A 24,893-nucleotide genomic window follows, 5' to 3' on the forward strand; every position below is an offset into this window, starting at 1 on the left:
ATAAATCAATAACTAATTACGCCAGAGACATTAAAATTTACCTCCGAGATGGTATTAGGGAACTTTATGGGAACCGGTGTAAAAATTAGACGATGAGTGTGGCACCGCCACTTTTTCGTGGAATTATATACTACGGGCCCGGCCAACCGGTTTGGACTAAACTTAGTACGTAGCATGCTTCACGTATTTCTATGTCACAGTGCGAAAATGGGCGAAATCGGACTATAACCACGCCTATATTCCATATACGAACATTTTAAATTGTATTTGTTTCTTTCACCCTCCAGTAGACAAATCAAGAAGGAATTATAATAACAGAATAAAATTTCGCACTTATAGTTACTTTAAAGTATGCAACCTTATCACCAAAATAGATCAAATCCTAGCAAGACGGTTCAAGCCCATAGGTACCGAATATGTAGACCTCAGTTTCTATAGTTGACTTTTGACCTAAAATATCGGTCAATGCGGGAGATATGCAATTGAAATTCAGGGAGCCCCGAGCCCCCACATACCTAATATAAGGACTTTCGAACCTCCAGGTGACTATATACCGAATATATCCGTCAATATTGGAGTTATCTAATTTAAAAATGTGTTTTTTTCATGATAATGTATCTTTATGCCTAAAATAGATACATTTGGACGAAATCTTGACGAAGCACCCATATAAATAATATCAGGATTTTTGAACATCCGCCTGATTTTACTCCATATGATTGGTGATTGCATGTGAGGTACCTTAATGGAACTCAGGGAACATATTTTTAGTATGTGGCATGATAATAGTTAATAGACGTAATCGGGTCGTTTACTTCCATATATGTATATAAAATTGATTAGAGTCCGATCCTCATGTTGACGTTTCATATCTTTAGGTGTTGGCTTTAATTCCTGCAAATGTATAAAATGTTGGGTTGTACCCGAACTTAGTGCTTTCTTACTTGTTTTATTTGATTTTGATATTTGGCCAATTTTAAGTTCATCTACTTTATTCGGAACTACATTAACGCAGCCTTCATATACGAGTACGTATAAATAGTTGAAATTGTAATAATTTGTTCCTATTTAATATAATTGTTGATAATACAAATTTACTTTCTTATTAATTAATAAGCCCATTAAAAGCTTGTTATCCCGCTATAACACTATATGTATGTAAAGCAATAGTAGTGAAATATCCAAAAACTGGTTTAGTTTCTCATTGCTGTCATATTTTTAAGAGTAAATTTTAGGAGACAGATACTATTACACTTAAAGTTTTCTGTTTAATTGAAATTATAAAGATAATAATGTTTTTGTATGTACATGTACAATATATTGTAGATTGCATGTAAATTGGCAAATATGTCAAAAGAGGGAAGAAGTAAAATCGTTTAAGGTATAATACAATTGGTACGTTTGATATTTCCTTGAGTTACTGTATTATCAAATTATGATTATTAATGTCAAATTATGATTATATCGCTAGGTGCAGACAAATGCATGCAAATCGTAATCGATCCATGGTTGTGATTTATTAACCACAACAAAATATTCCCATGTCTATAAACAACTATTCCTTTTTCGTTTCTTCCTCTGGAATTTCAGGATATTCAAGTTTAACACCAGATTCGCAGGTGAAGATAGGGCAGCAATACGGGAAAGGTGCCGTCTTGTTTGTTTTTTCAGTGTCCAGCTTGCATTTATCATTCGCTAACGGTAGTGGGCCGCAATCTTCTACCAACTCCAATAACCTGGAATGAAAAAAGAGTGAAAATTATGAAAACGGATATTGAAATTATTAAAATAATAACTATTAATTTTAAATAAATAATACTTGGATGGGGTTTCTTCGTTCAGAACACAAGTTGAGCGACCGCAAAAGGGTGTCAGCTCCCATGTCTTCGTAGGTTCGACAGTAGCACAACGTGTGGAAGCAAAACACATTCCAGGGAAATCTGAAAATAGTAAACAAACAACGTAAGGTAGGGCTAAGTTGGGGTGTAAACGAAAATTTTATTCTCTTGCAACTTGCAAGTACAAAAGCTCTGGAAATAACTTCAGGTGTTGGCAAAATTTTATATTAACTAAGTATGTAAAGACGGACTAATTTCAGGTGCAACCGAACATTTTATGCTCTTGCGCTTGCAACTTGCAAGAACCAAAGCCGGAGAAATACCCTAAGGTGCAAAACGATAAATATATGTATGTATATACGAGGTTTGACAATTAAGTAATGAGACTGATTTAATTGCCGCGCTTGTGGTAAACCTGTGACCTTGAAATTCCTTTTCTCTTTTTCCGCATCCCTTCCCTCTCCTTTGATATATGTACCATCGCTCTAGCTTGTTTAGTTCGCCTGCTGCGTCAAGTTGAGTAGACGTGTGTTTGTAGTGCTCGTCACGAAAATGGAAAAACGAAAGCAAAAGCAGCATCGAATGACCGTCGCAGAAGACTGTTTGGAACAAGTAAAAAACGATGCCACGCTGCTTGATCGAGTTATTACAGGCGATGAGAGCTGGTTTTTCCAATACGACCCAGAAACCAAACGCCAAAGCTCACAATGGTTGTTTCCGTGCGCCCCCGCCCGAAAAAAGCTCGCATGAGCAAGTCGAAGGTGAAAACGATGATTATTGCCTTTTTTGATAGCCGTGGAATCGTCCACAAAGAATTCGTTGCACCGGGGATCCTTCATCACGACAACGCGCCGTGCCACACCGCTCTCAGCGTGTCCCAGTATTTGGCCTCTAAAGGGATCGCCGTGTTGCAACAGCCGCTTTATTCGCCCGACATGTCACCCTGTGACTTTTTTTGTTTCCTAAAACAAAATCGGTGGTCAAAGGAACCTATTTTGAGTCGATTACGGACATCCAGGCGGGAGTACTCGCGGACATCCCAGTCGAAGCGTCCCAGAAATGTTACGAAGCATGAAAAACGCGCTGGAATCGCTGTATAGCTGCCCAAGGGGACTACTTTGAAGGGGATGGCAGAGTTGTAGAATAATTTTCAAATATACGGCTGTTATGGAATCAGTCTCATTTCTTAATTGTCATACCTCGTATATGTGTTTGCATTGCAATCCTCTGGTTATATCACTATATAACAGCTGATGCACTGACCTACATTTTCGATATAAGGTTTGTTAGAAAAAAAAATTTCATATGTAGTACCATATATATGAAGCATATGGGAGTTGGGGGTAGTATCGACCGAATTATATTTATTTTTGCCAATACTACATACAATTAACATGCCACATACTAATTTCGCCCCAGTAAAGCACGCTCTCTCATTTTCAGATTCTCTTCTTCTTAATTGGCGTAGACACCGCTTACGCGATTATAGCCGAGTTAACAACAGCGCGCCAGTCGTTTCTTCTTTTCGCTACGTGGCGCCAATTGGATATTCCAAGCGAAGCCAAGTCCTTCTCCACTTGGTTCTCCCAACGGAGTGGAGGTCTTCCTCTTCCACTGCTTCCCCCGGCGGGTACTGCGTCGAATACTTTCAGAGCTGGAGTGTTTTCATCCATCCGGACAACATGACCTAGCCAGTGTAGCCGCTGTCTTTTAATTCGCTGAACTATGTCAATGTCGTCGTATATCTCGTACAGCTCATCGTTCCATCGAATGCGCAAAGGACCAAAAATATTTCGCAGAATTTTTCTCTCGAAAACTCGCAACATCGACTCATCGGTTGCTGTCATCGCCCAAGCCTCTGCACCATATAGCAGGACGGGAATTATGAGCGACATATGGAGTTTAGCTTTTGTTCGTCGAGAGAGGACTTTACTTTTCAATTGCCTATTGTTGCTCGACGTCAGTTTACACAGCCGTATTAGTTTTGAATGGATACCAAATTCAGATATCGCGGCATAAAGGCAGCTCCTTTTTGTGCTGTCGAAAGTAGCTTTGAAACCGAAGAAGTGGTGTGTCGATTCTCCAAGATTTGGCGCATGGTGAATATCTGGTCGGTTGTTGATTTGCCAGATCTAAAGCCACACTGATAAGGTCCAATCAGTTTGTTGACGGTGGGCTTTAATCTTTCACCCAATACGCTCGATAGAACCTTATATGCGATGTTGAGGAGGCTAATCCCACGGTAGTTGGCGCAGATTGTGGGGTCTCCTTTTTAATGGATTGGGCATAGCACACTTAAATTCCAATCGTTGGACATGCTTTCGTCCGTCCATATTTTACAAAGAAGCTGATGCATGCTCCTTATCAGTTCTTCGCCGCCGTGTTTGAATAGCTCGGCCGGCAATCCATCGGCCCCCGCCGCTTGTTGTTTTTCAGGCGGGTAATTGCTATTCGAACTTCTTCATGGTCAATTGAACGTCTGCTCCATCGTCATCGATTGGGGAATCGGGTTCGCCTTCTCCTGGCGTTGTGCGTTTACTGCCATTCAGCAGGCTGGAGAAGTGTTCCCTCCATATTTTAAGTATGCTCTGGGCATCGGTCACTATATCACCTTCGGGGTTCTACAAGAGTGTGCTCCGGTCTTGAAACCTTCTGTAAGCCGCCGCATTTTTTCGTAGAATTTTCGAGCATTACCGGCCAGCTTATCAAGCTCTTCGAACTCACGCATTTCAGCCTCTTTGTTTTTCTGTTTGCAAATGCGTCACGCTTCCCTTTTCAACTATCGGTATCTATCCCATCCCGCACGTGTTGTGGTCGATCGTAACGTTGCGAGGTAGGCAGCCTGTTTTCTCTCCGCTGCGACACGGCACTCCACGTCGTACCAGCTATTCTTTTGCACTTTCCGAAAATCAATGGCTTCGGTTGCAGCTGTAAGTAAGGAGTTTGAAATGCCGTCCCAAAGTTCCCTTATAATGAGTTGTTGACGAATGCTCTCAAAGAGGAGATGTGCCAGCTGAGTAGAAAATCGCTCGGCTGTCTGTTGTTATTGCAGCGTCTCGACATCGAACCTTCCTTGTGTTTGTTGACGTGCGCTTTTTGCTGCACAGAGGCGGGTGCGAATCTTAGCTGCAGCAAGATAGTGGTCCGAGTCGATGTTAGGACCTCGGAGCGCACGCACATCTAAAACACTGGAGACGTGTCTTCCGTCTATCACAACATGATCGATCTGGTTGGTGGTTTTTCGATCCGGAGACAGCCAGGTAGATTGATGAATCTTCTTATGCTGGAATCTAGTACTCCAGATAACAATATTTCGGGCCCCGGCCAAGTCGATCAGCTTCAACCCATTTGGGGATGTTTCGTCGTGGAGGCTGAATTTACCGACCGTAGTGCCAAATATACCTTCTTTGCCCACCCTGGCGTTAAAGTCGCCAAGCACGATTTTGACATCGTGGCGGGGCAGCTCTCATGGGTTCGCTCCAAGCGCTCATAAAAGGCATCTTTCGTCACATCGTCCTTCTTTTCCGTCGGGGCGTGGGCGCAAATCAGCGATATGTTGAAGAACCTCGCTTTGATGAGGATTGTGGCTAGACGTTCATCCACCGGTGTGAATGACAGTACTCGGCGACGTAGTCTCTCTCCCACCACGAATCAAACACCAAACTTGCGCTCCTTTATATGGCCACTGTAGTAAAGGTCACAAGGACCTATTCGTCTCTGTCCTTGTCCTGTCCATCGCATTTCTTGGACCGCGGTGATTTCAGCCTTTATTTTCGCGAGGACATCAACCAGCTGGGCAGCGGCACATTCCCAATTAAGGGTCCGGACATTCCAGGTGCATGCCCTTATATCGTAGTCCTTGTTTCGTTTGCCATGGTCGTCATCAAAAGGGGGGTCTCTCATCCGAGGCTGTTTTGTCTTTTTCATTGGTACTGATTTTTACGTGGCGGGTCCCAAACGCAGCGCACAACCCTATGTAGGGGATGTTTCGCCTTCTCACTTTAGCTAGCCTTCGAACGGATGTCCTTAGGCTACCCAGAGGATACTTGGTCAAAGACCGGAAGCAGTAATCTGCTTGAGCCATGTGTAAAAGAATCGTTTCTATCCACTCCCAAGTGAATGGCGGTCAGAGAACTTTCCCCACTTGCGTGAACTTCTACACATGACTCCATCCTCTCAGTCCCCGCCCACTAGTAGGTTTAATGTACATATCTCTCAAATTGTTCAAGCCAAAATTACCAAATTCGCTCCAGATAAATTCTATACTAGCCCCTACCTACAGTGTTGAAACGAATCAAATCGGACCATAACTCCGCTCACTCCCCATATATCGGTAGTATTAAAAATTACTGAAAGCGCGATAAATCAATAACCAAAACTCCAGCGACAGTAAATTTTACCACCCATATGGTATTAGACAGCCTTATAACAACCGGTATTAAAATTGGACAATGGGCGCGGCACCGCCTATATCTCGAGACTTGCTCAAGCGATTTGAATCAAATTCGGTAAATAACATTATCTTAATATTTCTATGTCACAGGATGAAAATGGGCGAAGCCGGTTCACAAACACGCATAATTCCCATATAACACAAGTTTAAATTCCTTTTGTTTCTTTTACTTTCCGATATACGTACAAATCAAGAAGTAATTAATATAACGATATTCATACAACCTTATGATCAAAAATTGGCCAATTCGGACCAAAACTGACTTTTGACAGAAAATATCGACCAATGTGTGAGATTATAATTTAATTCAGAGAATTTTTTTTCCTAATACTATTATATCTGTGTATTAAAATTGGGTAATCGGATCAATATTTTCTTTAGCCTCCATATACCAACATAAAGAATTTCGAACTTCTGGGAACTTTATACCGCATATATCGGCCAATATCTGAGCGATCTTAATAAAATTGAGAGAAGGAGTTTCACTTATAACGGTGTTTGTTTGTGCCTAAATAGATAAAATTGGGCGACAACGTGACCTTGCCTCCATATAACTAATATAGGATTTTCGAATAGCGGGCTGACTTCACTCCAAATGGTTGGTGATTGAATGTGAGGAACCTTGATGAAACCTTGGGAGCATATTATTAGCCTGTGGCTTTTTAATTTTATGTGGTATTGGCAAAAAATAGATAAAATCGCGTCAATACTATCTATATACTTAATATAAGATCGTCAAAATTAACTGGACGCATAATTTTGAATATACTCGTACTATAGTTTAATGTCAAAACAAGAAAAAACGTTGACTTCGGCTGCACCGAAGCTAATATACCCTTCACAGATTACATAGGTGCCTTAGAAAATAATTTATACCAAATTTCGTAAATATATCTTGTCAAATGTGAAAGTTTTCCATACATGAACTTCATTCCGATCGTTCAGTTTGTATGGTAGCTATATGCTATAGTTAACCGATCTGACCAATTTCTTCAGAGATTACATTTTTGCCTTAAAAAATAATTTATGCCAAATTTGGTGAAGATGCATTGTCAAATGTGAAAGTTTTCCATACAAGAACTTGATTCCGATCGTTCAGTTTATATGGCAGCTATATGTTATAGTGGTCCGATATCGGCCGTTCCGACAAATGAGCAGTTATAATCATAAATTATATCATTGTGTCCTGGATATTGTACCAATGTAAGTTTCTTTTACAAACTTAAATCTTCTGAAAACGATCCAGAAAATAATCAAAGACATTGGTGGAAACACTCCGTTTAATAACGCTATTTTATACCAATGGAAAGATACGGTAAAACGATTTGTCCGCGTTTAAGAGATTCCATGAAAGCCAAAGAATTTAAAACTATTCGGTTTTTGATTTGGGTCATTTATTTTATTCATTTTCGAACTTATGAGGTACACTTAAAGACCAACTGAGCTGTTGAAGTTGCTCCGAATGCTTGTACAAATGAAAGTCTAAGAGCGTAAACAGAAATGAGTAAGTTAACGTTATCTCACTAGGTTTAAAAATGGATGGCCGAGGTAGAAGTGGCTTACGCTATTCATAAATCCTTGGTTCTCATTGACAGAAGCTTAATCCATTAATAAAGGGATAGCTGCAGTAAGCGAGAAATTATTAGAAAGTGTTTTCCGAGCTGCTTAACTTCCTGAAGAGTATTAGAACGACGACACTTTAGAAGAACAGGTATGTACATTGAAAGGATGGGACAGATGAAACGTTCTTTGTAATTTTTGCTCCCAATAGTTTTTTTTTAAATAACATTATTAACTATATAAACATACCTATATATTAAGCTTTAAATTTACACCCATAGTTGTTTTGTTTTTGTAAGTGAATTGTGGTTCTTTATTTATATAAAAAAAATTTTGTGTTTGAACAAAATTATATCAAATTTCACATTATTTGCGTTATTTAAAATTATTTACAGTTAGTATAAGTTTTACTTTTGTAGCATACAATTGTAAAGAGAGCATATTTTGTTGAATTTATTAGATTTTTAATAAATTTTTTGTTGTTAATTCTTAACAAACGATACATTGCCCGACCATTAAGAATTTAGAAAGCAATTACCCATCTGAAGTGGCGGGAGCCGATAGATTGGCGGCCGAGCGGCGACGAAGAACTGCTAAGGAGTATGCATCAGCTTCTGTGTAGAATATGTTTGGATGAAACCATACCCGAAGATTGGATTCGATCTGTGTCAAATACCATGTGATAAGCCTCTTCAAAACAGCATATTAGGTTCTACCGAGCGTTTTGTTTGAAACATTAAAGCTCACCGTCAACACTTATCAGTGTGGATTTAAAGATGAGTGACACACAGCACCTCTTCGCCGATTTCGAAGCTGCTTTAGACAGCACGAAAAGGAGCTGGTAGTAAACGAGGGCAAGACGAAATACTTGTATCTCCTGACATCAAACACTCGCACTCGCGTCTTGGCTCTCACGTCACTGTTGACAGTCATAACTTCGAAGTTGTAGATAATTTCGCCTAACATGAAACCAGTATTAACACTAATGCAGAATAACTCTTGCCAACAGGTGTTACTTTGAACTGAGTAGGAAATTGAGAGTAAAGAGCTCTCTCCACGAACAAAGACAAAACTCTATAAGTCTTCCCGTCCTGTTATATGGTGCAGAGGCATGGAACAACATCTGATGAGTCGATGTTACGAGTTTTCGAGAGAAAGGTTCTGAGGAAGATTTATGGTCCTTTGCACATTGGCATTCGCATTCGATGGAACGATGAACTGTACGAGTTACACGCCGACATTGATATAGTTCAGCGAATTAAGGGACATCTGCTACGCTGGCTAGTTCAAGTCAACCGAAGGGTTGGAAACACTCCAGTTATGAAAGTATTCGACGCAGTACCCGAGGGGGAAAGAAGAGGAAGACCTCTACACCGTTTGAAAGACCACGTGAAAAAGGACCTGGCTACACTTGGAATCTCTAATTGACGCGTAAGTGGTGTCTTCGTCAATAAAGAAAAAATAGAATTACGATATTATCACTTATCGGTGATAACATGGGCTCGCTGTTATATATACTGCTAAAAGTCATAAATTGAACAACTTTTTGATGTACCTTCCGGAAGGAAAAAGTGTCAACCCCGCTATCTAAATGAGCCTCAGTCTCCTGCCCCACACAACTTTTACAAATTGTGCGAACATCAATTTTATAATTCGAGTTAAATATGTAAATTGTACATAAAGTTAAATAAAATACATTTTGTAGAATTTCTTGCGGAATTGTGTGTTGCCTTTTTTCTATAATTTTTCGAACGGCGAGTGCGAGGAAATTACTCGAAAACAACATGGTCCTTCGAGCCTACAGAAAGGCACTATAGGACAAAAAAAAAACAAATTTTAATACAAACGACTGTAGTGACGAAAGAAAAAGAAAAAAAACAAAATTAAGTTAAAGTGAAAATCTGATTAATATAATCTAATACATTTCTGATCTAATAATTCTGGCGCGATCGGGCAAAAACCATTAATACAACATAGTAACAACACACAACAGGAAAACCGGAGCACACAGGCATAACAGACCAAAAACATACTTTCCCCCAAAAAACTCCCTGGAGGCGAGATAAAGTAAGTGTATCGTTTTTCATTTCTATTTATTATATGTATGTACTCATGTATGATAACAAACGTATTTATATTTAAGATAATCCGTTTAAACGGTACAAACCGGGAAAAATTTAATTATATATATCATCTATATATATAAAACATTAAAAAAACTTGTATTTGCCTATTTGCTTACCCCTGTGTTACCAGCACACATAACAAGCTAATCAAACAACAATCTAATTTGAAGTCTCTACTTGCAACATTTTCCGCAATACTCCTTCTGTTCCTCAAAACAGTAAGCAGTAGTATATGTATCTAAAATAAATAAGCAGAAGGCAGAATAAAAAGACAAGAAGAGAAATTAAAGAAATAATAAATTCGAACATACATTCATACATATTAACTAATAACAACGTCGTATTATTGTACGAAGTTAAAGCAAAAAAAAACACAAAGCATAAAGAGGTGAACACTTGCGCATGGTGAACTCTCCTTTTGATTCGCATCGCGCCTACAACAACGGAAGAACGTAACAAGCAATGAAGGGCTAAGTTTGGGTGTCACCGAACATTTCTAACTCTCGCATGATAAAGTGATAATCGAGATTTCATTATCCGTCATTTACATATTTTTCAAATACCGTATTTGTGTAAAGTTTAATTCCGCTATCAGCATTGATTCCTAATGTATATATCGGGTGATTTTTTAAGAGCTTGATAAATTTTTTAAAAAAAAACGCATAAAATTTGCAAAATCTCATCGGTTCTTTATTTGAAACGTTAGATTGGTTCATGACATTTACTTTTTGAAGATAATTTCATTTAAATGTTGACCGCGGCTGCGTCTTAGGTGGTCCATTCGGAAAGTCCAATTTTGGGCAACTTTTTCGAGCACTTCGGCCGGAATAGCCCGAATTTCTTCGGAAATGTTGTCTTCCAAAGCTGGAATAGTTGCTGGCTTATTTCTGTAGACTTTAGACTTGACGTAGCCCCACAAAAAATAGTCTAAAGGCGTTAAATCGCATGATCTTGGTGGCCAACTTACGGGTCCATTTCTTGAGATAAATTGTTCTCCGAAGTTTTCCCTCAAAATGGCCATAGAATCGCGAGCTGTGTGGCATGTAGCGCCATCTTGTTGAAACCACATGTCAACCAAGTTCAGTTCTTCCATTTTTGGCAACAAAAAGTTTGTTAGCATCGAACGATAGCGATCGCCATTCACCGTAACGTTGCGTCCAACAGCATCTTTGAAAAAATACGGTCCAATGATTCCACCAGCGTACAAACCACACCAAACAGTGCATTTTTCGGGATGCATGGGCAGTTCTTGAACGGCTTCTGGTTGCTCTTCACCCCAAATGCGGCAATTTTGCTTATTTACGTAGCCATTCAACCAGAAATGAGTCTCATCGCTGAACAAAATTTGTCGATAAAATATTCCGGCCGAAATGCTCGAAAAAGTTGCCCAAAATTGGACTTTCCGAATGGACCACCTAAGACGCAGCCGCGGTCAACATTTAAATGAAATTATCTTCAAAAAGTAAATGTCATGAACCAATCTAACGTTTCAAATAAAGAACCGATGAGATTTTGCAAATTTTATGCGTTTTTTTTTTAAAAAAAGTTATCAAGCTCTTAAAAAATCACCCGATATTATACAGAGAAGGCATCAGATGGAATTCAAAATAGCGTTATATTGGAAGAAGGCGTGGTTGTGAACCGATTTCACCCATATTTCGTACATGTCACCAGGGTGTTAAGAAAATATTATATACCGAATTTCATTGAAATCGGTTGAGTAGTTCCTGAGATATGGTTTTTGGTCCATAAGTTTTTAAAAAAAAGTCTGGATGCAGCTTTTTTCTGCCATTTCTTCCGTAAAATTTAGTGTTTCTGACGTTTTTTGTAAGTCGGTTAACGCACTTTTAGTGATTTCAACATAACCTTTGTATGGGAGGTGGGCGTGCTTATTATCCGATTTCTTCCATTTTTGAACTGTATATGGAAATGCCTGAAGGAAACGCCTCTGCAGAGTTTGGTTGACATAGCTATAGTAGTTTCCGAGATATGTACAACAAACTTAGTAGGGGGCGGGGCCACCCCCACTTTTCCAAAAAAATTACTTTCAAATATGCCCCTCCCTAATGCGATCCTTTGTGCCAAATTTCACTTTAATATCTTTATTTATGGCTTAGTTATGACACTTTATAGGTTTTCGGTTTCCGCCAATTTGTGGGCGTGGCAGTGGGCCGATTTTGCCCATCTTCGAACTTAACCTTCTTATGTAGCCAAGACATACGTGTACCAAGTTTCATCATGATATCTCAATTTTTACTTAAGTTACAGCTTGCACGGACGGACGGACGGACAGACAGACATCCGGATTTCAATTCTACTCGTCACCCTGATCACTTTGGTATATATAACCCTATATCTGACTCTTTTAGTTTTAGGACTTACATACAACCGTTATGTGAACAGAGCAACTTAGCAACATTGTTGCGAGAGTATAAAAACGATACAAACATTATATAAGTATACTTTAATATACATATGTACTATGTACCATAGGGGAGTATTAGATATATAATAATCGAATTTAAAAATAGTAAGTATCTGACATTATTGAAAAAACATAAACGGTCCGGTACAACAACAAATATATATATTTACATTGGCAAACATTTCCTTTTGTCTTCACTTTATACCTTTATTTATATTATAGCGCATCAAATACAGACCAGGCACATACACAAAGGGTATTGACGGCTGTAATTACGAGAGTGCACACAAATAGGTCCGCAAACAAAAAAAAACATATATATAGTATATATATACACACATATAAAAATTACAATATATTTATTATAATATTGCTTAAATATTTCAAAAAAAAACTACGTAAAACGACATACGCGTATTTCAATAAAATAATTGTTAATGAGGAAATAAAAACTCTTATCTACGTAAAAGAGTTTTCGGGTTCATCATCATCATTCATCTGAACTTATACTGGAAAATATATTTCACTTTTATTAATTTATTGTTACTAAAATATATTTCACTACATAAACCATCCTAAATTATCACAAGCGCAAAAATTGTATCGCTTCCGATACAAAACAAAAGGTCAAGCAGGCGTCATAGTAAAACAGTTCGCTCTTAATGACAATAATTTCAATTTGGCTTGGGAAGCTCTAAAAGAACGATACGAGAATGAAAGAATATTGGTCGACAAACAAGTGACCATATTAATGAATTTACCAAAATATTAGAAAGAAACAAGTGAAGAGTTCATAAAACTTCAGTCCACTGTTTCAAATTGTTTGTCGGTTCTATCGACACAGAATATTCCCACAGACAATTGGGACCCCATACTGGTAAACATATGCTCCGCGGCATTACCAGAAAAATCGTTGCTTTTGTGGAAGCAATCGCACTCATCACGAAAAAAATGCCCAACGTGGCAAAAAATGAAAGATTTCTTAACTACCCAATATGAAATTGCGGAAAGGGTAGATAAAAAAACGGTCAGAACTAAAAACGTCCAACACGACCTAAATCGATGTTTCATTAGACCCCAAGCTAGTAACAACAACAATTTAAACAGAAGCCTTTTTAAAAACCAATAGTTCACATCCGAACAATTTAAACAAACGTCATGTAACCTGTGTAAAGGAGGGCACAAGCTAAAAGTAAAGAAAGGGACAACTTTGTCAGATCAAAAAGACTCTGTACAAACTGCTTGTCCCCCTCACACAATCTTAATAATGGCGAAAGCAAATTCAACTGCGTGTATTGCCAAAAAAGGCATCATTCAATGTTGCACTTGAATAACTCACCCAAAGTAGCACTTTCTCAAAAAGAGCCACGGGTTTAGTTGCAACCGCAACTCCCGAAACACAAAATCCCGAATTTTGCCAAGAGACACCATGCTGATCTAAGGCATTAAAAACTCAAACGCTGCACAGCGATATTCAAAGTAGGGTACTACTACCCACAGCAGTTGTCTTCATCGAGACAACTTTTTAATCTCAGGGCCTTAATAGACCAAGGATCACAACGATCTTTCATAGCGTCTAGGGCACAAAATAGGCTAAAACTGCCAACAAAACAAGCCAGTTATGAAATTACAGGAATGGGCGGAAGAGTAGTACAAAACTCAAATAAAATCTGTCCCATTACCCTAATTTCCTCCCAAGCAGATAAGCGCATTCAAGCAGATGCAATAGTTTTACCGCAACTCACGAACATACTTCCAAGCTATCATAGAAATAGCAAGCATTGGCAAAAGGTTACACACCTAAATCTAGCAGATCCCAACTGCAACACCCCCGCTCAAATAGACCTTCTATTAGGCAGCGACCTTTTATCACAAATTATACCAGAAGGTGTTGAAAAAATTTCGAAAGCACTTCTGGCGCAAAATACCATTTTCGGTTGGGTCCTAAGTGGACTAGTTGCGGAACCAGTCACAACAATGACAACTCAAGTTGAGGAAATCTCAAACGAGTACCTCAATTCACAATTGAGAAAATTTTGGGAGTCAGAAGAACTCCCCCCCATTTCAATTACAACACCAGAAGATCAGTATTGTGAAGACTTTTACAAAGCCACAACTACTAGATGAGGTAATGGTCGATATGTCGTACGACTACCACTAAAACAACAATTTCCAGACAGACTTGCCTTAGGCCACTCTCGCACCTCTGCAATACAGCAGTTTCTAAGTATAGAAAAAAAACAAACTTTGAAAAAGTGAGCTTAAACAAGATTATGACGGTGTCTTAGAAGAATACCTCCATTTAGACCACATGGAGGAAGTAAGCCCATGCGAAAAAATCATAAAAGGCAAATATTATTCATTCTACTTGCCACATCATGCAGTAGTAAGGCCTGACAAAAAACCACAAGGGTAAGAGTTGTCTTTAATGCCTCGAGATCCGCTAGCTCGGGGAATTCCCTAAAGGATATTTTATTTACGGGACACACGCTCCAACCAGATTTAATGCTCCTTATATTAAATTGGCGTATATATGTACAAATACGTATTCAATGAGGATGTCGAAAAAATGTATCGACAAATAATTGTTCATAAAGATTATCAAGATTTTCAACGGATTTTTTTCCGAAACTCTGCCAATAGTCAACTACGCGACTTTAAATTGAAAACAGTTACCTTTGGCGTAAACTGTGCCTCATATCTAGCCATCCGTACACTCCACGAACTGGCAGAAGACACAAAGTCAAAATTTCCTCTGGCTACACAAGTCTTTAAAACACAAACGTATGTAAACGATATCTTGTCTGGGAGCCACAGCCACAAGCATACGAGTCCTTATCACAAGGATAAAGGCTCTCAACACCGCAGGGTCTCCCCTAAAAAAGATCACAGCTAATCACCCAAATATCTTAAAAAATTTACCAAACGACAATTTGTTGGATATTAATTTCCTTATATCAGAAAAGGGAAGTACAACAAAAACACTGGGCATCCAATAAAAAGAGAAAAAATTTATCCTCGGTGGCAAAACTTTTCGACCCCGCAGGATGGCTTTCGCCAATTATTATACAAGCGAAAATCCTGATCCAAGAATTATGGTTAGACGGAACCGACTGCGACGAACAAGTGAAACCTCTTCGCTTAGAAAAATGGTCCCAGTTCGCTAATAATCTGACTGATATTTCGCAGATATAAATTCCACGGTGGGTAAACTATTCCCCCGAATACAAAGTGGAACTACACGGTTTCTGCGACGCCTCTGAAAAGGCATATTGTGCCACTATATACATATGTGCGCACACAAAGCGATACCGCAATTACAAGCCACCTACTAGTGGCAAAAGCAAAAGTTGCGCCTCTAAAAACGCTAAGCCTTCCACGACTTGAACTCTGTGGCGCTCTGCTACTAGCAAAACTAGCTTCAATGGTGCAGACCCACTTAAACATGGCGAAATACAAATTATATCTATGGTCCGATTCCGAAATACTTCTAGCTTGGTTAAAAATGCCACCACACGCGTGGAAAACCTATATTTCTAATCGAATGTCGCAAATACTTGACCTAGTAGGATCAGCCACTTGGAGCCAGTGCTGACAATCCTGCTGATCTAGGTACAAGAGGGTCTAAGCCCCTGCACCTCGCCACCGCCACCCTGTGGTGGAATGGCCCCCGATGGTTAACAGCATCTCCCGATCCTTGGCCACAATCGCCAATGCGCAACATTATTGCCCCCGAAAGTCGAAAAATCGACACCTATCACACGATATTGGATGATAATGACATCCTTGAAGGATTTTCATCTTTCCCCCGAGCGCTCAGAGTAGTCGCCTATATGCTCAAGTTCTTAGAGCGGCTTAAACTTAAAGCTAAAGGAGCAACTTGCCCCCAATGCGATATATTGACGCATCAAGACTTACAAAAAGCAAAGGTCACTCTTATCGCATCAACCCAAACGCGCTACTTCAGCCGCGATATGTCTTTACTAAGGGAATCGAAGCCGATTGACAAAAAGAGCTCACTCTAAGTTCTAAACCCATTTCTTGACACGTAAGGTCTGCTTGGTGCCAATGGTCGGCTTGTTAACTCAAGCCTAACATACAACGAACGCCCCCCCATAATCATACCTGAGAAGTCTCCGTTTGCCACATTATTCCTGAATTACATCCACATATTAATGCTACACGCCGAACATCGCCTCATGCAACATATGGTACGCCAAGAGTATTACATTCCTCGTTTGAAGCCCCAAATCAGGAAATGGATTTTCATGTGCAAGATCTGCACTATGCATAAGCAAAAAATGCGAACGAAGATTATGGCAGCACTTCTACCTGAACGCTGTAATTTCGCTCTGCCGTTCACCACCATAGGTGCCTTTTCAAATAAAGGCGTCCATGCTAAGGTCTCCGACTCTCATGAAAGGCTATGTGGCTGCCTTTGTATGATTCACGACAAAGGCAGTACACCTTGAACTATGTACTAATCTGACGACAGAGGCTTTTCTCGCGGCATTTGCTCGTTTCGTCGCTCGTCGTGGCTTCCCATAAAAAATCATGAGCGATAATGGCAAAAAATTCATTGGAGCTCAACGAGCCACAGAAAAACAGTTCTGGATTTCTTTAAACAAGTGTCACCTGACATCGTACAAAAGTACGCCCCCCAAGGTATCAATTGGCAATTTATACCCCCAAGCGCTCTTCACATGGGTGGTTTATAGGAATCAGCTGTAAAGAGCTTCAAATCTCATTTCAAGAAGCTAGCTGGCAGCTACAAATTTAATTATGAAGAAATCACGACATTATTAACTAAAATCGAAGCCCTCTGATTTCACAGCCCTAACTCTGGCCACACCTGAGCTAGGCGCGGAGTCGCTATCCTTACTAAATAGATGGGAAAGTATTAAAATTCTCCATCACAATTTCAGTCGCCGATGGAAAGAAGACTATATCAAGGACCTCCACAAGAGGTACCGATGGAAAACTACAGAAAATGCGCAAAAGATTGGAGATTGTGTCCTGATTCATGACGAATATCTCCCCCCTACCGAATGGCGGCTTGGCCGCATAGAGAAGCTTTACCAAGGCTCCGACGGTCATATTCGCGTAGTGGATCTCCGTACGCAATCAGGAAAGTTAACCAGACCGCGCGTTAAACTATGCTTTTTACCGACTGCCGATACCATCGAAACGTAAACGATAAAACCGTCAAATAAACCCGATATAATAAATATTTTAAAATAACAAATAAAACAACCTAATGCTCTATCAACTTGACGATCCACTTCTGCCACAACGTGGCAGCCATACCATAGCCATATCCACTCTATGCAACAAATTTGTAATTAAAATAACACTCTTCCATACAGATAAACATGGATGCAGACATGCTCACTCCGACGCCAACCATTCGTTCAACTATCCATGTGCCACGCCAAGTGGCAGCCCCAGTTGCAGCTCCCGAAACACCACATCAAGGGGTCCTCGTAGTGGAACGCCAGCACTGCCGTCAACGCCCATATCAGCAGCAGAGTCTCAGCGCATTAGGTGCCCAATATGTCGTCGACAGCACCAGTTGACGCACTGCGCCATTTTTTAAAGGATTGCCACCACAGCAAAGGTTGCGCGTCGTCCAGGCACACGGCCACTGCCTTAATTGTCTGGCACCTACCTACACCACCCAGGAGTGTACTTCGGGAAACCAGTGCCAGATATGTATGTGGCCTCATCGTACGATGCTGCATCGAACCACCAGACACGACATCGGTCAGCATTCTGGTGGCCACCACCGTGGCGCAGTACGACGACCACCAATAAGCCGGGATGCACGGTCCCGTCGAGAGCCAACCACATCATCATCCCGTATCTGGCGGCCACAAAATGGGACGTCGACCCGACGCCAGCAACAAAGGCCTCGTCCGCGCCGCACCTCAGGCCTCAGCACCGTTGTAGCCACGCTCCAGCAACTGCAGCGACTTCTAGGCTGAAATATTCGCCTAGGGGGCCGGGATGGCTAAATGAGCCTCAGTCTCCTGCCCCACACAACATATAATCCCACATCAACAACACTCTACACTCACCGCATTATAATATACGTCACTAACACGCTTCATACACCACACTCATCTCAACACCACCTACAATCCACATCACACATAACTACAATACCACTGCATTTTCCACCACAGCAAAATGGGAACAAAAGGGGCGGAGAAACAAGTTGGGCTTCCTTCTTCTTTTTGCGATCCGCTGACGATAGCCGAGCGATTCCCCGCGAGCTCCAACATCAATTGTGCGAACATCAATTTTATAATTCGAGTTAAATATATAAATTGTACATAAAGTTCAATAAAATACATTTTGTAAAATTTCTTGCGGAATTGTGTGTTGCCTCTTTTATATAATATTCCGAACGGTGAGTGCGAGGAAATTTCTCGAAAACAACACCCGCATACCCGCAAAACAAAAAAAAAGAGACAAAAGTGGCAACATAGCTTTTGTCGATTTCCGCGGCTCGCAAAAATCTGCGGCGATTTGTTGGCTTGCTCATAAATTTTTACGATGGCTTATAAGCTGTTAGAGCGGCAAAGAAAGTGGTGACAAGCGGCGTTCGTTCGTTTGCTTTTTCGGCACAGTTCGCATTTTCTACTAACATTACGATATTGTAACGCTTTGTCGTCGCGTCGTTCTTTCGACAAATTCACTCTTTTGCTTCATTTAGACACATCAAAATAATCATTAGTGTTTAGTATACGCTTACATTTCTGAAGTAAATGAAGTGCATTCAGCGATTTTTACGATTAGTAAAATTTTTCAACAAAGAAGTTCCATTAAATTTTGTGAGTGGAATTAAATTTCTGGTACCGAAATGTTTAGAATGTTGTAAAAGGCCTTCGATGATTGTTGTTTGTCACGGGCAATATTTTTGGTTGGTACAAATTATTAAAAGAGGATCGGGAACGCGTTGACGACGAACTACGTCCAGGACGGCCATCAACATCAACATGTCAATAAAATAAAGGAATTGGTGCCTGAAAACCGACGATTCATAGTTATAAATCTTTCTGATATCGATGAAATAGCCGAAGAATTATTGAAAACTATTTTGAAACATAATTTGGCCCTGAGAAAAGTGAAAGCACGAGGTTCCTGTTTTTCGAAAAACAGCGTCGGGTTAACGTCTGTACAACAGTGCCGTCCGACTACCAAGATGTCATGAAACGTACTATTACTGTTGGTGAGTCTTAGATCTATGCTTACGACCCAGAAACATACAATGAGTCGGCCGATTACCGTGACAAAGTCGAGCCGAAGATGAGAAAATCACGTCAAAGCAGGAAAAAAATCAAGGTTGTGTCGACAGTTTTTTCGATTATCGAGGTGTGGTGCACTCTGAATTCCTTCCGACCACGGCCAAACTGTCAACAAGAAATACTATTTGAGTGTTATGTGTCATTTGCGTTAAGTTATTCATAAAAAGAGGTCAGAATTTTGGGCTGTGTTTTTTGCACCACGATAATGCACCGTTGAATAGTACATAGATTTTGCATGAGTTTTTCGCAAAATTTTCAACCATTATCGCGCAACAACCAACGTATTCACCTGATTTAGCTCTGTGTGACTTCTGGCTATACAGCAAACTCAAACGACCGCTCCGGGGAATCCGTTTGGAGTCGAATGAAAGTCGATTAAACGTGAATCACCTAGCCTATGGAAAGCTATTCCGTAAATTGACTTCAGGAACTGTTTCGAGTATTAGAAAAAACGTTGACGCAAGTGTATTGAGGCCATTTAGGTTTACTTTGAGGGGGATGACATAGATTCTGAAGAATAAATTTTGCATTTTAAGGTTATAAATAACGTCTTAATATGAGGAAAAAATAATAAGACTTATAGAGTTTATAAAACCCATATTCTTCTTCTTAATTGGCGTAGAAACCGCTTAAGCGATTATTGCCGAGTTAACAACAACGCGCCAGTCGTTTCTTCTTTTCGCTACGTGGCGCCAATTTGATATTCCAAGCGAAGCCAGGTCCTTCTCCACTTGGTCCTTCCAACGGAGTGGAGGTCTTCCTCTTCCTCTGCTTCCCCCGGCGGGTACTTCGTCGAATATTTTCAGAGTTGGAGTGTTTTCGTCCATCCGGACAACATGACCTAGCCAGCGTAGCCGAAAGCCCATATATGTATATTAAATATTTAGAGAATAATATAAACCTTGCTTTATCATATATTTCAAAATATTTTATTGAAATCATCATGAAATAGGCCAATTTGAACACATAAACTGTGACAAAAAATTTTAAAGAAAACGTTAAATATTTTGTGACCCAGAAATTGTAAATAAAACGCAAAATATTTAATTATTCATCAAAATTTATTTTGTCGCTTTTAAAGTAATTCCCACCAGATGTAATACACTCAAGCCTTTTCCAACATTTGCAACGATTTTTGGTTAGAAATACAAAATTTTAAAGAAATTCTTTGTTCGACATTTTTATACATTGTAAAAATCGCAACGCACTACTGAGGTGTACCGACTTAAGCAGCTGCTGTAAACAAACTGGTTGACAGATCGCGCTCATACTCGTATTTGGCATGGTAATTAAAGACAGTTATATTTATCCGACAACGATAGAAAGGACGTTTGTAAAATTTTGTTTCAATTCAATTGCAAGACGCTGCATTGATCGAGAAGCCTCAAACTGGAGTTAATAGATAGTTCCTGGCAGTATTGCTTCTCTTACACTCTTCTCAAGCTTTCTCCTCCAGCGACTCCTTCTTATTCCATATCTCCCTGAAAGGTGTATGAGCAGGGAATAGACTGTCAGGGCTAGGCATGACAACCTGGTAATTTATTTTTTATTTAACAACGATCTCTAAATAGTGTTTCTTATATTTTTTCCGTTTAAAAGTTAAAAATGTTAATTATATATAGAATATCATTACTAAATTACTGTATACAATCAGGGTTTTCGTTTACTACTCCGTAGCAGCAAAATTTCTGAAATTATTGCTATGCTATTGCTACCGCTCTCACTTTGACGGGAGCCATAGCAGAACTATGTAAAATTATGTGCTCTGCTCTGCTCGGAGTTTTGTAATGTAAAAAACTATAGCTGTAGCAATAGCTAAAATGAAGGGCTGTGCTCTGCTCTGGCGTACCGGTAGCAAAAAAATTGGGAGCGGTATGAGAGCAGAGCTAATTAAAATTTTCATGTGCTACAGCTCTTGGAAAGTATGCTTCTTGGCCAGCTTAACTCAACTCACTCAGATAGTGCTAAAGACAATTTAAATTTAATTGAAGACGAGATAATTTATTTTTCTATACGCATAAGTTGTTGTTGTTTATTATTTTCTTATTTCTATTTATTTACTAGTTACTTAATTCATTAATTTGAATACTGGGACTAAATAACATAGGTTTGTAATTTTTATTTAATTTAAACACTGACTGAATAAAATAAGTTTTTGATTTAGATTTTTATTTCTAAATAAAATATTATTATTAAATTGTTTTCTTTCAATTTAAATATTATGACAGAAAATAGCAAAAAAGAAAAAAACAACAAACACATTCGAGTAGTGCCCCAATCTGCATGAAAAAAAGTTTTTTGCTTAAAAAATCCGTATTGAAAGGGTTAAAGTTAAAAAAAAATTTCCTTGCTATAATTTCCATAATTATCAGGAAATTTATCCAGATGTTTGCGGAGATAGTCTATCTACTTCAAATTTGTTTATAGAGTCTGACAGTATGCCAGCACGTTTTGCACATTTTCTTTATAATTTGGTGAATTACCTAGGATGATCACAAATTTTCCTCACGATTCACTTCCAAGATCAGTTATAACTTTCATAAAATCTGTATCTTTCAGTAATTGCTGTATTAGATATATCACCTTTCAGTTTTGCCATACTAAGTTCGGAAAGTCGCCACAAATCTCGCTAAAACAATATCCTTCTACGTCCACCGCTTTGACATTGTTTTATTACTTTTAAATTCATCATGTATTAAGTCACTGCTGAAGGATGCAGTCATGTGTAGAAGTTCACGCAAGTGAGGAAAGTTCTTTGATCGCCATTCACTTGGGAGTGGCCGGAAACGATTCTTTTACATATGGCTCAAGCAGTTCACGACTTCCGGTCATTGACCAAGTATCCTCTGAGTAGCGTAAGAACATCTATTTGAAGGCAAGCTAAAGTGAGAAGGCAAAACAACTCCTCCGTAGGGTTGTGCGCTGGGTTTGGGACTCACCACGTACAAAAACTCATCCAATGAAAAATTACTATCAGCCTCGGATGAAAGACCACCCGTGGTGGGAGAGAGACTCCGACGAATAGTGTCATTCCCCCCGGTTGATGAACGTCTAGCCACAATCCCCATCAAAAAGAAATTCTTCAACATATGGCTGATCTGCGAACACGCCCCGACAGAAGAAAGGGACGATGTGACCAAAGATGCCTTGTATGAGCGATTGGAGCGCACATATGAGAGCTGCCCCCGCCACGATATCAAAATCGTGCTTGGCGACTTTAACGCCAGGGTGGGCAAAGAAGCTATCTTTGGCACTACGGTCAGTAAATTCAGTCTCTACGTGGAAACGTCCCCAAATGGGTTGAGGCTGATCGACTTGGCCGCGACCCAAAATATGGTTAGCAGTAGTATTTAATTCCAGCATAAGAAAATTCATCAAGATCAGATCGATCATGTTGCGATAGACGGAAGACACGTCTCCAGTGTTTTAGAAGTGCGTGCGCTCCGAGGTCCTAACATCGACTCGGACCACTACCTTGTTGCAGCTAAGATTCGCACCCGCCTCTGTGCAGCAAAAAACGCACGCCAACAAAGACAAGGAAGGTTCGACGTCGAGAAACTGCAATAACAACAGACAGCCGAACGATTTTCCGGTATAAGGGAACTTTGGGACGGCATTTCAAACTCCTTACGTACAGCTGAAACCGAAACCATTGGTTTTCGGAAAGCGCAAAAGAACAGCTGGTACGATGAGGAGTGCCGTGTCGCATCGGAGAGAAAACAGGTTGCCTACCTCGCAACGTTACGATCGACCACAATACGTGCGGGATGGGATAGCTAACGAGAGTTGAAAAGGGAAGCGAAACGCATTTGCAGACAGGAAAAGAAAGAGGCCGAAATGCATGAGTATGAAGAGCTTGACATGCTGACCGACAAAGGTAATGCTCGAAAATTCTACGAAAAAATGCGGCGGCTAACAGAAGGTTTCAAGACCTGAGCATACCCTTGTATAATTCCCAGAGGTGATCTAGTTACCGATGCTGAGAGTACTCTAAAATTGTGGAGGAAACACTTCTCCAGCCTGCTGAATGGCTGTCAAAGTACAAGGCCAGGAGAAGGTGAACCTGATTTCTTAATCGATTACGATGGAGCAGACCTTCCATTGCGCGACCATGAATAAGTTCGGTAGCAGTTACCCGCCTGAAGAACAACAAAGCGGCGGGGGCTGATTGATTGCCGGCGGCGAAGAACTGATAAGGAGCATGTATCAGCTTCTTTGTTAAATATGGCCGGACAAAAGCATGCCCAACGATTGGAATTTAAGTGTCCTAAACATCGTGTATAAGGTTCTATCGACCGTATTGTGTGAAAGATAAAAGTCCACCGTCAACTGACTGATTGGACCTTATCAGTGTGGCTTTAGAGCTGGCAAATTAATAACCGACCAGATATTCACCATGCGCCAACTCTTGGAAAAGACCCGTAAAGGAGAATCGACACACACCACCTCTTCGTCGATTTCAGAGCTGCTTTCGACAGCACGAAAAGGAGCTGCATTTATTCCACGATGTCTGAATTTGGTATCCCCGCAAAACTAATACGGCTGTGTAAACTGACGATGAACAACACCAAAACCTCCGTCAGGACTGGGAAGGACCACTCCGAGCCATTCGATACCAAAGGATGTTTGAGACAATGCTGATTGGATGGCTCGGAGAGGTACTTCTTGATACTGACGGACGTAAGTTTACACAGCCGTATAAGTTCTGCGGGGATACCAAATTGAGACTCCCTTTCCCTTTCGTGCGACTTCTTCAATCTGATGCTGGAGAAAGTAATTCGAGCTGCAGTACTTAAACGAGCAGGTACAATTGATATCATTGGCCTCAACACCCGCGCCGTTAGTTCTGCTTTCTCCAGATCGGGCAAGGAAGCAAACCAAATGGGTATGGCAATGAACGAGGGCAAGACGAAATATCTCCTGTCTTCAAATAAACAGTCGTCGCACTCGCGACTTGGCCCTCATGTCACTGTTGACGGATATAACTTTGAAGTCGTAGATACTTTCGTCTATCTTGGAACTAGTATGAACACTACCAACAGTGTCAGCCTGGAAATCCAACGCAGGATAACTCTTGCCAAGAGGTGCTACTTCGGACTGAGTAGGCATACGATGAAACGATCAGCACACTGACGACGACACTGACTTAGTTCAGCGAATTAAAAGACAGCAGCTACGCTG

General features: G+C 40.2%; 1 protein-coding gene across 1 annotated transcript in view; it reads right to left on the reverse strand.

Moving 5' to 3' along the window:
• Positions 1 to 1,192: 1,192 nt before the first annotated feature.
• Positions 1,193 to 24,893, reverse strand: part of LOC126765757 (uncharacterized) — a 38,384-nt gene continuing 14,683 nt past the window's right edge. Inside the window, exons 2-3 of the mRNA XM_050483499.1 lie at positions 1,820 to 1,940; positions 1,193 to 1,736 (exon numbers count right to left, since the gene is read on the reverse strand). Coding sequence (XP_050339456.1) covers positions 1,556 to 1,736; positions 1,820 to 1,940 — 302 coding nt within the window. The 3' untranslated portion in view covers positions 1,193 to 1,555. The remainder of the gene's footprint in view (positions 1,737 to 1,819; positions 1,941 to 24,893) is intronic.

This window comes from Bactrocera neohumeralis, unplaced genomic scaffold (genome assembly GCF_024586455.1).
Source record: "Bactrocera neohumeralis isolate Rockhampton unplaced genomic scaffold, APGP_CSIRO_Bneo_wtdbg2-racon-allhic-juicebox.fasta_v2 cluster11, whole genome shotgun sequence".
Classification (NCBI taxonomy): domain Eukaryota; kingdom Metazoa; phylum Arthropoda; class Insecta; order Diptera; family Tephritidae; genus Bactrocera; species Bactrocera neohumeralis.